Source organism: Pinus tabuliformis, chromosome 5_2 (genome assembly GCF_031772625.1).
Source record: "Pinus tabuliformis cultivar Carrire ecotype Pingquan chromosome 5_2, CPIR1, whole genome shotgun sequence".
NCBI lineage: Eukaryota > Viridiplantae > Streptophyta > Pinopsida > Pinales > Pinaceae > Pinus > Pinus tabuliformis.
In genome coordinates, this window is record NC_142306.1 from 1070677891 (window position 1) to 1070692489 (window position 14599).

Here is a 14599-nt window from a genome sequence, read left to right on the forward strand (position 1 = left end):
TAGATTAGCTTCCTTTGAGTTAGCTTTCGTCCATCAGTTAAAAAGCTTCTTCTAAGAGCTCATAGAAGTTGGCTTGAGCCCCTAGCGGACTTGTGCCAGCTGACCAAGTGACAGCTGCGGCAAGAGCTAGTACTTGTGCATACAGCACCGTCGCTTCCAAGTTTGTTACGAACTACCGGGTTGATAAAATTAAAGAAGGGAGTTCCAAGAGTTGTAGCATTATTGCTACAATACTGGGGCCCACCACTCTCATATGGTGGTCTCCCAGAAAAAGGAGGAAATGGTGAGTAAGCATATTGTTCTCCATATGGCGACATTCCAGTGTTTCAAGGATACATCGGCCTTTGATAACTAGTTTGCCCAAATTGATACTGGTATGCAGGATCAAATTGCTGAGTTTCCATGTGAGAAAAACCAGATTGAAATCCGGACGAATAAATGGGAGACCATGGTGCTGAAGCAACCCCTGAGTGGGTTCCAACTAGTGATTGGTAACCAACTAGAACAGATGGTGCACCGTATAGGTGTGACTCAGGTGTACCAGAAAACACCGAAGGAGTAGCAGCAGAAGATTCTGCCACAGCTGCATCAAATGATACATTCCTAGATGTTGATGGTTGTTCAGACATGGTTAACTTGTCCAAAATCTCTCCTAACGATTCGACAGGAACTCGCGATGAAGCAGGATTAAAGGAAGCAAACTGAGGAGTAGCAGGATACAAATTAATCCCAGTTCCAAAATGAAACGGGGTGTCAGATGGAGGATCCTCTACTATCTCCTTTATAGCAATCAGACCAGGTGGAAGAGGTAGACTGTCAGGTCCATAAAATATTTCTGGGGCCGAAGAAGGTATAGTTTCTGTAGTGACAGATGTTGGAGGGGTGACAACTTCTGGATACTGGAACTCAAAGTCTAGATGTTCAGGTAAATGAACTTCAATCTCAATGGGAGGTTCTTGAACAACTCCTGGTTCAAGTGTAACCTTGGTTTGAACTGGGATGGGTTCCGGACCAACTCTAGATGGAGTTGTTTCAAGTTCAGAAGTGTTTACCGTTACACTAGGATCAGTTCTAATGTACTCTGGTAATTGCGATGTACCAGGAATAATTGGAGTAACTGGAGTCTCTGATGATGTTGAAACAAAAGTTACAAATAACCCATATGAACTAGACTCAGTTAAATGAGACCACTTTGTCTGAATTGGCTGTGCTTCCAAAGGCAAAGACGGTTGACTCGCTAATCTCCGCGAACGACGGAATTTTGATTCACTTTCTTCCACGATTGCAGATTACTTGATCAACTCAAAATTAACTAAGGGAAAATGATGTTATTCTGAATTCAATTAATTTTAATGACGTTTGGACACAACTTTGTTTTTTCAGTTTTAAAGAGTCGATAAAAAACTAAATATGGCTCTAGTCTCCTTCGATTTTTAATGAGCCTGAAAGGACAAGTGCTCAAATGGACCTTTTCTTTTAGAGAGTCGAAAAGGAACGAAAGTGACTACTCTAGAGAATCTAGACAAAGGGTTTACCAAACCAATCGCAAAACTGCAATATACACCTTGGTGATAAATTAAAGAGAAATTACCAAGGACTTATGTATGGCAATCAATCTTGTCGAATGTTGTGTTCAGTGCATTGCGATCAATAAGGCGGCAAACTCGGTTTCCTATGGATAAATAATTTAAGCCTACTGGGGTCTCCAAATATATACGCGACAGTACGGGGAGCACAAATCCATGCTAGCACTTGTCGTATCAAGGAGGAGGAATCACCCAACCTTTAATGAAAACGATAGCCACTAGTTTTAACGACACCGGAACACGTCTCTAGCCTAGACCTCTAAATGTGTTGTGTTAAATTCCAAAGCGTTGTTAGATTCATTGAGGTTCATTTTAAAGTTGATCTTTCTTAGAGTTTTCCTTTCAATGGTTCACCGCGTAATGATGATCTGAAATTCCTAAGATGCAATCTATAATGATAAACAATGTTTTGTTTAATTAAACAATGAAAATCCTAGCTACTAGGGAAAGAAGATAACAGTGCTTTTAAGCAAAGAGCAAAGAGCACACACTAGTGCATTTCCTTAAATCATCTTTTCGCACACAAATAATAAAATGCTAAATGCAAATGCATGTACTTGTTTTTCGCCTTCCTTAATGTGAAAGATGCAAAAAGGAAAACTAAATGCAGCAAAGATCTGAAATATTTCACTCAAAATGACATTTTCGACAATTTTTCTTCACAAAGGGAAAGGAAGACTCCGAACGACACTTTCAAGTTTGAAAAAAAATTCTTTTGACACTTTGAATGTAAACAAATCAAATCAAATGCATAAAGAAAAGTTTAATCGATTATCAAGGGAAGGAATAATTTACGACATTTCTCTTTTCAACAAAAAATGACACTTTGCGACACTTTTTGTTTTGAAGCGACAAATCGACTAAAACACTTTTCGACAAAGGATTGTAAATGAGGAACAAATACACAAAAAAATTCACTAATCCTAATGTGAATTGAGGCTGATCTGAATGATGCAAGCAAGCTTCAATGAAGAGACATGGTTCATATGCAGCAAAACAACTAAACAAAACTGAAAACAGGTCAAAACTCTCAAGTCCTAGATGGGAACAATGAGTTCAGTCAATCATCGCACCTGGGCTTCACAAAAATTTAGATGCATCGCACTTTCTGCACTCGGGAGGTGAGATGCATACTGAGTCACAGTGGGAGACAGTGCGATGGTCCAGGGAGCGCAACTGAAAGTGGTTTTGGCTCAAATGTGGAGTTGTTTTCAATGAATCAAGGTTGGTTTTGATGAACAATGATAAGCAAAGTATGAAGGAATGTCCTAAGAGGTTACTGAGCTACCAAAAGGGCATCTAGATGTGCTTGCAAGTCAAATGTTTAATTCATAAACTAAACTAGAGATAGACTGAAGTAGCATTTATCTACTATGCAATTGCAGAGCAAGAGCAGTTCGAAAGCTACCTGGCTGGCTTCAGATTCTGTCTATAGTTTATAAAATTGAACATAAAACAAACAAACTTCTGGTCTCCCCAGTGGAGTCACCAATTTGTTTCTGGGAAAATTAGTGTCTTGTTGAACAACTGACCCTCTAGGTTTGGCAGCTACCCTAGAAACAACAGTTTAAAGCAACTCAATGATCTTTCCTATGTGTAACAGATAAGAGAAAGATAGTAGAAGCCAACCTGGAACTTTCGCTTGATCCCTTGCCTGATCTCTCTCTCCTTTAACAAACCCAGCAACTCCTCCCCGTACTTAACACGCTTGGAGAGTTCCTGCACAAGTACAGCAACAAAGAACTGTCAAAGCATCATGATCTATTACAACATAAACATTACAGAATCAAATATATAATGAACAAATGAAAGCATTCACAATTACACAATCAAGTGGGAAAAATCCTGAAGAACTTTATTAATAATAAGGAGAATTACAACCCAGTTGTCTAATCCAACACCATCCTCCCAATATCAATCCTTCTTCACCTCATGAACTAGCAAGATCACACCAACAAGAATACAATGCTCTCTCCTCGATCACAAACGAACAACACTTACTTGCAATTCACAACGATTCAGCCTTATGATCTCTTGGATGGGAGATCCTTTTATAGATGTTTGAAATGGTGTGAGTCGTCCATGGGATTTGATGAGTGTCCTTCCACTTGTTGAATTAGTTCCACAAGAGAGGGGAATTGGAGATGGTTTCCTAGTTCCCTTGTTCATCCTTGGGCGAATTCAAAGAGGCAAGTGTCACAGGAGAACTTTCTAGAAGATTCTATGAGCAACTAACTCACAAACTGTCCCGGAAACTTGTCCAACCTCGCCCATCGCACCCTATAGAAGGCCTAAATAGTATGCATCGCACTTTGACAGTGTACTAGTCAGTATGCATCACAGTTTATCAGTGGAGCAGTCAGTATGGTCCAATTTAGGCTCTTTTTGGATGATTTTTGAAGTGGAGCTTATGAGGAATGATGTATTTGGATGACTTGGTTTCTTTAGGGTATGAAGCAACTCTTTTAGGGGTTGATGAGCCCTAGTTTATCGACATATAATTTTGGGGTTGATGTGCCCAAATATGTCTATAACAGCTACTCAAGGCCTTAAAGAGGAATTTCAACTATTGTGTTTGTCGAATCTGCGAAAGCCCAAAAATGAGCAAAATCTCACTTATGAGAAGTTCCTGAAGACCCTCATGAGGGGCGAAGAATTGCTGAAGAAGTGGGAAAATACTAGATGTTTCAAATTTTTCATAGCCTCAGATATGGATTTCAAATCCGGCAGTTGGAAAAGGAGATCTCTAATTTCCTACGGTATTAGATGCCCATCAACATCTTCCTTGAGGTGAAGAATCTCATAGCAAAGCTGATGAATATTCGTCTACAGTACGAGTTGGGGTCAATGGATGAGAGCAAGACCAATGAAACCATCTTTAGACACATTTCAAAGCTTACGAATGATCCACAGCAAAATGCGATGATGCTTCAACAAATGGGTGCAGATAATATGTTTGAGGGTGCTTTTGTTGAAGTTTCTTGTAATTATAATGGGTTGGGAGTGTCGGATTTTGCAGTGGGGCTAGATAAAAATGCTTGAAATTTGAAGCGGACACTGCTCCAAAGTGAGGTGTCCGTTGTTGGCATGCAAGGGATGGGGGTCTTTGCAAGACAATGCTGGCATTGGCCCTCATCAACGATAAAGAGATAAAAGGTGATTGGTGTTCCTATTCCCATTTATTGACACCATTTTCATATCTTAGAAGGCACTTTGTTTTCTCTATGCGGGATAATTTCTCATAAGCCCCATTCTTTTGCAAATGAATGCAGGATAAGGTCATGAAAATATTTTTTGTTCATAACATAGTCGAGCAGGATGTTGTGTGTGATGTTCAGGAGGCATGCGTTAACGATGGCACAGAGGGTTTTTGACACAGAGGGTTGATTTTGGAATGGGTTTTGTAAATATCAGGGTACATGCTTCCAAATATTTATGCAAAGATGCAATACTTTGTGTTTGTGCAATTCAGTCCCATGTTGTCCACGTCAAAGCCTACACAGAGCGTCATAAACACGATCCTCCACAATGTTTTAGACGTCGGGTATGTACATGTTTATCATAGTTTATGTCGTGCTCCTTTTGTTTTTTTTCATAGTATATTGTAGTAACTAGTAGTTCGCATCTATCAATCTTTGTAAAGAATAATAAAAGTCCATTTCATTTAAATGAATTGTCAAGTGACTTGTGGTTCAAATTATCCATGTGATTTCTTTATTATTAAGCTAGTAAGAAAGGTAAATGATATACTCGAGATCTGGAAAATGAAAGTAAATGATTAAGTTTATCTAATCGGAAAAAGATATATCAGATCTTACATACGATCCTTTAAGCATTTTAACTATAACTAAAATATCGAGCTGGAAAGACACTGTGACCTCGAATGATCAAATATTGAGTTGTAAAGACATTGTGACCTCGATCCAATGTGCTCATCTTCGACATTGTTCAACCAAAGAAATTCAATAACTGTATTCTATGGCCGGCCAAACTATTTCATCATAGAAAATGAACATAAGAATCTCATGAAAAAGAAATAGCTTTCAATGAACTGCTAATTTACAATGAACAAACAAGTACTGCATAAGCAACATCTTTATTATTTCATAAGTTCCTTGCTACATATACTTTCTATTCATTTAAATACTCAGTTTATAGTTGCAAATTAATGTCGTCACTTTATCACATCCGCTGATCCACTCTCCAGCCACACCTTTTTCCCTAGAAAAAAAATTGTGTGGTCTGCTATGCATCGAAAGAAATAATATTATAGAGAGTATAAAGCCCTTCAATGTTTAGAGTATAGAAGTAAATAAAATGCAGAAACTACACACAAAGTATTTACGGTAACATTAAGGAACGTATTTGTGACAATATATCTACATTTTTATACATCACCAAGTTTATGGAATTGACAACAGATGGAGTAGTTACAACGAAACATACAACCATGAACCACCCCCACATAGCTCCTTTTAATGCAACCGTTCTAGATTTTAGATAAAAATTGTTAGCGATAACGATATTTCAAAGATGCTTTTTCCTGTGCAAAGAAAACGTAACCATTTTTTATAATGAAGAGCATAAAGAACCCTTCATGAGAGCTATCATATTTTCAATCGAGATAACTATTGGAAGCAATGCTTCCATGTCATATGTAGTTGTCATTGTGAGTCCCTATGCATCAGTCTAGAAGCTATTGATTCCTATGTTGTAAGTTGGAATCATGATCTAGATGTGTCATAGTCCGTGTAATATGTTCTATATATTTGTAATTATTGTGATGAATAAAATATTGAAGAAGTGATTTGTGTTGTGTGCAATTACACTCTGTGCTCTAGATCTCAATTTCTAACAATAACCCATAGTTTTGTGTATTCCTTTATCTAAATCAATCAATCTTGGACCCTTCTATGGCAATTTTTTATTAATACAATTACATTTTTTGGTCACTTATAATGGTGGATGTAAGATCGAACATTATTTCGTGTTCCGAGAAGTGTTAAGTCTTCAAATCAAATACAGGGAGTAATTCTTTTAACGAATTTTTCTGTGTATTGTTCGGGTGCATTTCGTGTTGAAAAGTCTAAGCTTTGTTTCTTTGAATTCATCAGGTTATAATTTATTCCCTGTTTCCAGAAGTGTTGAAGTTTTCAAATCAAACACTTTGGAAGTTCTATGGTTGCTCGTTTTAAATTGGAAAGTAAGGCCCAAGGAGCCTTTTCATAAGGGAAAATGCCCTCTCTTGAGCTTGATCCTCCATAGCAAAAGGCAACATCTTGTTAGTGGGCATGTGCATGCCCTTTAAAGTTCTTCACATCTTTAGGCCCTAAAGATTCACATGCCCTTTATATATATATATATATATATTTGTATTTATATTTGTAGATTTCCAATGCAAGATAACAATATATTTTTATAGTTTTCTAATATATTTTTTCATAATAAAGTAGATACACTTTTGGATTGAAAGTATGATTTTAAGATTTTAATTCCAATATATGTCTTTTTTTTTTTACTCTAACTTAAATATATTTAAACTAAGTGAGATTTCCAATGCAAGATAACAATATATTTTTATCGTTTTCTAATATATTTTTTCATAATAAAGTAGACTTTTGGATTGAAAGTATGATTTTAAGATTTTGATTCCCATATATGTCTTTATTTTTTTTACTCTAACTTAAATATATTTAAACTAAGTGAAAATATCTACCATATAACTCTTGTTCAAATATAACAATTAATTTATACCTTTCAAAATTTAATAATTAAATTAAACTGCAAAAAACACCAACTATAAAACCTTGTTATATTTTATATTATAAATTTTAAATAATTATATAATTAAAACATATATAAATATATAAATTCATATTCATTGCACATCTAAAGAATATCCCAAATAATCAAATCGCATATTAGCCTTTGCTTAATGCAAATCTATCAAACTTGAAAAAAACAAAATTTCATGCAAGTCTCGTGGCAAATTTTACGTCGTAAAAGACTCGTACCAAAGTAAAAATAATTCTAATTTTACATCGTAAAAGACATCACAGCATTTTAAAAACGCTAAATGTAGTATGAAGGTGATGTATAATTTCTGTGTGTTCAGAGTTGTGTTCATGGCGGAGGTGAAGGTGAAGGTGAAGGTGAAGGTGAAGGTGAAGGTGAAAGTGATATGGTTTTTTTTAAATAAAAAAATAAAATAATATTATATATATAAAATTTTAATTTAAAATATTTAAAATATTAATAATTTTAATTTTATTATAGTGATTTGATTAATTATTGATATCATAATTTAATATAATAATAAAAAAATTATTCATTTTTAATTATAAACAAAATATTTAATGTTTAGATAACTTAATATAATTTTATATCAATTTAAAAAAATAAAAATAATAAAAAAGAATGAGTAAAATGTTTAAACTTATTTTTCAAAAATATTTCAATACATGATTTAAATGAACTACATAAAGATTTTTGTTAGCTAATTTACGGTAATATCAATTTCATATAAAAAGAAAATATTTTAATGTTGACTATAATAAAATATTCAATTTCCCAATAAATAAAAAGTAATTGAAAGTTAAAAATAAAATAAAATAAAAAATGTCAAGTACTCCCTAATGGTTGAGAATTGTTTGTTGTTGTAGGGTTTGTCTGTAGATCCAGGTCAAGTCAGACGCTGTGTGTCCGTGAGGCTTTTCATCCTTCCACAGGGGCATACATAAGCTTGGGAATCATCTATCGGCCTTGATCCAGATGACTCCGAGCGTCGCGAAGATAGTTGTTGGCTCAATGTCGTCCGCATTTGGGGGGCAAGCTCTTGCCCATAACGTCAGTGAAGCCCTAGCTCCCACTATCCAGGTGGTCTAGGTCTCACTCGATGAGGCTTTGAAGTTTTCTGAAAGTGCTCTAATCTATCGGTTCAAGGGTTTTTGACCACGGCTGACAACTCTCCACAGCTGGATCTTGGAGGTATGGAAGCTTTCCATTTCTGATGAAATTAATATCTACCCCTGTGCTAGGGGTTTATTTATAGTAGATTTTGAAAACCCTGAAAGCAAACAATGTATTCTAAATTCCGACCCTTGGTTTAGGGAAAACTCAGGCCTATTCATGAAGCCATGGAACCCATCATTCAATCCCTCAACAACAGTCATAACCTTAGCACCAGTTTGGATGAGATTTCCAAACCTACCCTTGCATCTCTAGAATTTCTCCTTGCTAAAAGCCATTGGAAATGCAATTGGGAAATTTTACTCTAGGTGCTCAAAAACAAAGGAATATGCCAGAACCACCTATGCATGCATATGTGTGGAAATGGACTTCAGCACCAGATTCCCAGTTGAAATAAACCTAACAAGTAAAGACTATGTGTGGAACCAGAAACTCGATTATGAAAGTGTCCTCTTCAGATGTCAGTACTGCTTTGAGACAGGCCATCTGGCAAAAAATTGCCCAAAAGCCTCCCAAAAAAATTCTGCTAGAAAGAATCACCACAGATCTAGATGGTGGGAAGGAGCACAAAAAGAACATTACATTGTCATCAAGGGAGAATACTCTCCAAAAAACTTAAATCGCAAAAAATTGGGCAAGAAAGAAACAACTCTCAAGACAAGCAAGGGGAAAGCCCAGCGCAACAGCAAAAAAGTGAACTCAACAACCTCTCAAGCATCAACAGTTATGAGGATTTGAATACCGCACAAAATAAATCTTCATTTAACAGCAAAGTAGATCTCCCAGACCAAACTTCTTCTCTGACTATCCTCAAAAGGACGAACACAACAAATCGTGAAGCTAAGACACCAATGTCCCAAGAAGAGATGAAGGAGATGCAAGATAAAGGAAGTTGGAAGACCACGGAGAAAAAAAGAAGCTACAACACTAATCTCGCCAAGAAAGACGAGAAGCCAAACCATTAAGAACTAAGAAAATTATAGGTCTGATAGACCAATTTGGTCTCAGTGAACGTTAACCACCACCATCATCATCATCATCAATAAAAAGAATAAGATGAAGATGTGTAATTAATTCAATTCTTAATTATCAAAATTAATATATAGCATTTAAAAAAAATCCTAATAATAATAAAAAAATGGATAAAATATTTTAATATACATTATTAAGTAATATTGAACTATACCTAAAAATATATTACTAACAAATAAAACCAATCTGAACAATGTACTCCATAAATAAAATGTTTCAATGCACATATTATGTAAAATATTTTAATGTTAATTATGTATATATTATATATTGTTTAATTTATATTTTATGTATATAGCATATAAAACAATTGAAAAAAAAATTATGGTTAAAATGTTTGAATTAGTGTTAATATTTTACATTTTGCATTTTTTTATGGGCATATTTTTTTTGTCAAATTACCTTCAAATCCAACAAAATTTTTTTGGAATTACGAATTTAAGCTATATACTTTATATAGCATTCAAAAATACAATTTAAACAATAAAAAATACACATATTATATATATATAATCTATCAACAATTGACAACCAATATTTACCAGTTTATCTAATTATAAATAAGTAAAATAATGTATACCACACTAATCCCACTCTACTACCCACCATATAATTGCAACAAATACATTATCCCACAACTGCATCATGTATGTATTAATAACTAGATAAACAGGTTAATATGCCTTGCCTCAACCATTGAAAAAACTACAATTTTTTCTCCAAATTTTATACTCTAATAAAGATAAAAATATAATATATTTGATCTCTAAACACATGCTAAATCCAGGATTAAAATGAAAGAGATTACATGGATATCACAACATTTAAATAACACCTTTAACCTAAAATGACATACTGTATTGGCTTATCAATATCCACGTCATGAGCTCAGATGACATCATCCACGTCATCATGAATGTAAGCATACATTTTTAAATGTGCCTTCCATCATCATCTTACGCCTCCTATTCATTTGTTTAGTGCAGGGTCATCTGGGACAATTCAACGCCCTCAAATCTCAAATCTTTATTATATGGATTACTCACTGCTGCATTGCTGGTTTGACAACATTTGTTGTGTTAATTGATTTGTTGGGTTTCATTGCTTCCACAATTCAAAGCCCTCAAATCTTTATTATATGGATTCCTCACTGCTTGAGTTCCAGGAATACGGTCCAGAGCGTCCTGATTTTTAAAGACAAACCTGTTATTCAAATAGCATTTCATCTTCATACTCATAGTCATGTATGCAGCAATTTCACTGGCGACCTACAGGCAGGCCCAACAGACGCAGGTTCCATTCCTACCGCCTCCAGGTCCTCACTCTGCATATTTAATCTTTCAGGGAGATGATGAAGAAGAGAAGACGGACCGGCATGGAAGGAGACGGGTGCTAAAATTACCTTTGCCTCAAGATAGATGCTTGAAAGTCATGGGCAGTGAAAATGAGACACAAGCGTATTTTATTCCTGTTCTAGGCCAACCCATCTCTTCCCATCGCTACTATGTTGTTCTAGCTGGAGGCATGTATAAAGGGTAACTATATTTGCTAATTTTTAGACTCTGTTCTTTACAATAAAGGTTAATTTTCTGCACAAAGGGTTGGTGTAGTTTCCATTCAGATGGGTTAAATTTCTGCACAGAAGGGAGCTGCACTCTACAGTTAGGGTGGGTGTCATCCATTAATTCTTAATTCTTCATATATCTGTGTATTGAATTTAAATTGTCCATTGGCTACAATAAATATCTAGATACTGGAACAGAGTCATCCAAGCCCAGCTCACATTTGTTTATAAATCCCAAACTCATCCAAACCCAGGTGAGAAATTGATCACAATCATTTTTTTGTTTGTGTACAGATTGGTGTTAACCTGCTCCAAAGAGGAAGACATGGTTACATGCATCTGTACCTGTATTGACGACATTAATCCGGGACCTTTGGAACCCAATAATCCGTATCAACAGATCCAGATAATTGCAGAGGCAAATCGATTCAATGCAAAGAGCATCACTTCGGATGGTTTCCCTCCCCAGTTTCTTCGCGAGAGAGATTGGAGAATGGAAGCCAAAGAATTAAGCGGTTCACATGGCAGACTTGCATGTGTTGGAGGCAACAATACTTCCTTGAGGGCACAATTGCCCCCTTTCAATTTCCCGCTCTCAGAGAAAAGGTCACCAATTGTGACAGTCGGTGAATGGTACTGCCCCTTTATCTTCATAAATGAAATGGGCAACAGATTTAAAGATCCCAAGATTCAGGTGATGGAGACTGAGGACTCCCTTCTACAGAATGCATCTAGAACAGTTTTGGGAGGAGATTTACAGTACTGAAATCAGCACTGGTGGGGAAGACATATTTGTGGAGAGAACAATAAGGGCGGAAGAAGGATCACTATCTGGATCAGAGGCAGTTGAAGAAAGTAGAGATAGAGATGGGAATGTTTGGATCAAGGGACTAGAGAGGGAAAGAGGAGAATTGAAGGGAGTAAGGCTAAGCTGGCATATTATTGCAAAAATGAGGGCTGATCAAGGTAGGGATGCATCAGGAGAAATGGACAGAGATGTGAGAGTGGAGAAATTATTCAAGAACAACGGGATTGGGAGAAAGTTTGTGTGTCTAGTTATAGTGGAAAGGTATGTATTGAAAAGAATGGATGGAAGTGTGATTCTGACTTATTCGTTTACACATTGTGACCAATTAAAAGGGAAGTGGGCGTTTAAGTAACTTCAAACACCGGGGAATTAGGGAGATTTCAGAGAACTTCCCATTGTTGGACAGTCATGTGAGAGTCACAGAATATTATTTTGGGTATTTGGTTAGAATATTATTTTGGGTATTTGGTTATGGCAATCATGGCGGGTAAGTCTGTCTAGTTAAAACATTTTCTGATCAAAATATGTATTATTTTTTTACAAATTTCATGATAAAAATAGATTCATAGTTTGGGATTTTAATTTTTTTAATTGTGAATTTCAATATAAGTTGTGTTTATTATTAAATTAGTGAATACAATAAAAAAAATTTCAAAGTTCGTTATTGCATATAGAAATTTTAGGTTATATATTTTTGTGTTTTTAGTTTTTTTAAGTTAAGATTTTAATAATTCCATTGGCATATTGATCACCATTGGTTCAACATTAACTAATACATCTTATAATGTTTAACTTTGAAAAAGAAATATTTATTTTTCAATATTATTAAAAAATTATTTTTTAAATATTTGATTTGATTGGACCATAACTTGAAAGTCTTATTGCAGCCTTTGCACAATATAATGTCATGTGGATAACTATTTCACATACATGGTTGTAATATTCATGCATGATTTGTAGATATTTGTGTAGTATTTTTTATTCTTAAGCTTTGCAAGAAAACAATCCAAAAATAAAATCATTGAAAATAGTTCACACTCAAGTGAATAACATATTTATTGCTTGATCTTAGACGTTTGTGATCCATATTGATTATGAAATTGTCTTTCGGATTAATCACATCAAGTTATGGTCAATGTTTCACACCATCTAATGTGGTTCATCCTCAGTTACTTGCCTTCGCATAAAAAATGGCATCCTCAGTTACTTGTCTTTGCATAAAAATTGGATACGAATAAGATGTAAATATATATATTTACTAATAGTTATTTTCCACCATTATTTATGTTTTTTTCAACACTTTAGGAGTAAAACTATAAAAATGTAGGTTTACTAGTGGTTAGTACTAAGTAGTAAGTATTCACCAAATTTTATGCAAGTCCTTGTGCCTAGGCAAGAAATTAATTTATCCACTTCACATCTAAATTTATTAATTCCTGCTAAAGTAAGACTTTAAGTTTTGATTTGCCTATTGACCACTATATTAATTTAGTAGTGATTAGTGTAGGTTATAGTTTGTTATACAATTTTTCTCAGAGCATAATTTATAACTTGAATGGCACAACCTACGCTGCCCTACAACACTAGTTACAATTAAGTACAAAAATAGGGTCATTGAGATTCTTTTTATATTTTATATTTTGTTTCTTTGGTTAATTAAAAAAAATATGAATAATCTAAATCTTAATAAGTTACTAGTTCCTGGGACTATAGCGTTCTCTTCATGTTGACATGTGTTGATTCTTAAGATTTTTCCCCAAATTGTGTTTTATTTTAGTTATTTGTAAGTCCTTGACAATTCATTTAAAAATAAAAATATGAGTGGTCATTCTGTTGGTGAGTGCTTTGATCACTGACATTATTATGCTACTACTCTACCCAATGATGTCGCACTGACACGGTTGTAAGTCTTTCAAGTAAAACCCAAAAAAAAAAAAATATATAAAAATATTAATTTCACGTTACTATATTTTCACTATTTACAAAATGATTCATTATGATACCTGGTGCAGAGCTTTCTATACATATAAAGCTCTACGCAAACAAAGCTCCGCACATTGATAAATACGGTATTAATCAAGATACAAACTCTCTATGGTGATTCCTAACTGAGAATGGTGATATACACATTATAATATAAATCTCTTTTGGCAGCAGGAAGATTAGCTAGCCGCTAACGTTAATTGCTCAAACTGTTAGAGATAATGGAGAATATCTTAGAATAATGAGTTGATTCACTAGACCTCAGAATAGGAATTAATTTCTATTTTTTAAGTTATGGTTCTAACTTCCCTAAATCTGTGATTACTATATAATGTGTGATGTACATGAACAACAGAGAGCATTCTGCAGAGCCAAACTCTCCTGGTTCAAACTCTCTTTCGTAGTGGATTTTATTTTATTTAATACACAACATTGGATTTTTATCACAAACAACTCTTTTGAAGGTGAGCGGGGTTTAGACAAACCAGTATCTGTAAACCAAGCTTCACATTACCATAAACGAGGAAGAGAAACGAGGTTTCCAAAACCAAAAATGTTTACGTCAACGAACTCGATCTCTCAACTCTATTTAATACCTCTAAACTCATAGACACAAATAGTAACGAAAAGTATGTAACTTACCAGTCCACTTGTTCT

The 14599-nt window shown here is 34.7% G+C and overlaps 1 protein-coding gene across 1 annotated transcript; it reads left to right on the top strand.

Annotated features, from left to right (window-relative positions):
* The first annotated feature begins 10576 nt into the window (after positions 1 to 10576).
* Positions 10577 to 11917, top strand: LOC149162928 (uncharacterized). Its single transcript, XM_089435310.1, has 2 exons — positions 10577 to 11122; positions 11446 to 11917. Exons 1-2 carry the CDS (start codon positions 10830 to 10832, stop codon positions 11915 to 11917), a joined length of 765 nt encoding a protein of 254 aa, XP_089291436.1. The 5' UTR covers positions 10577 to 10829.
* The last annotated feature ends 2682 nt before the right edge of the window (positions 11918 to 14599 follow it).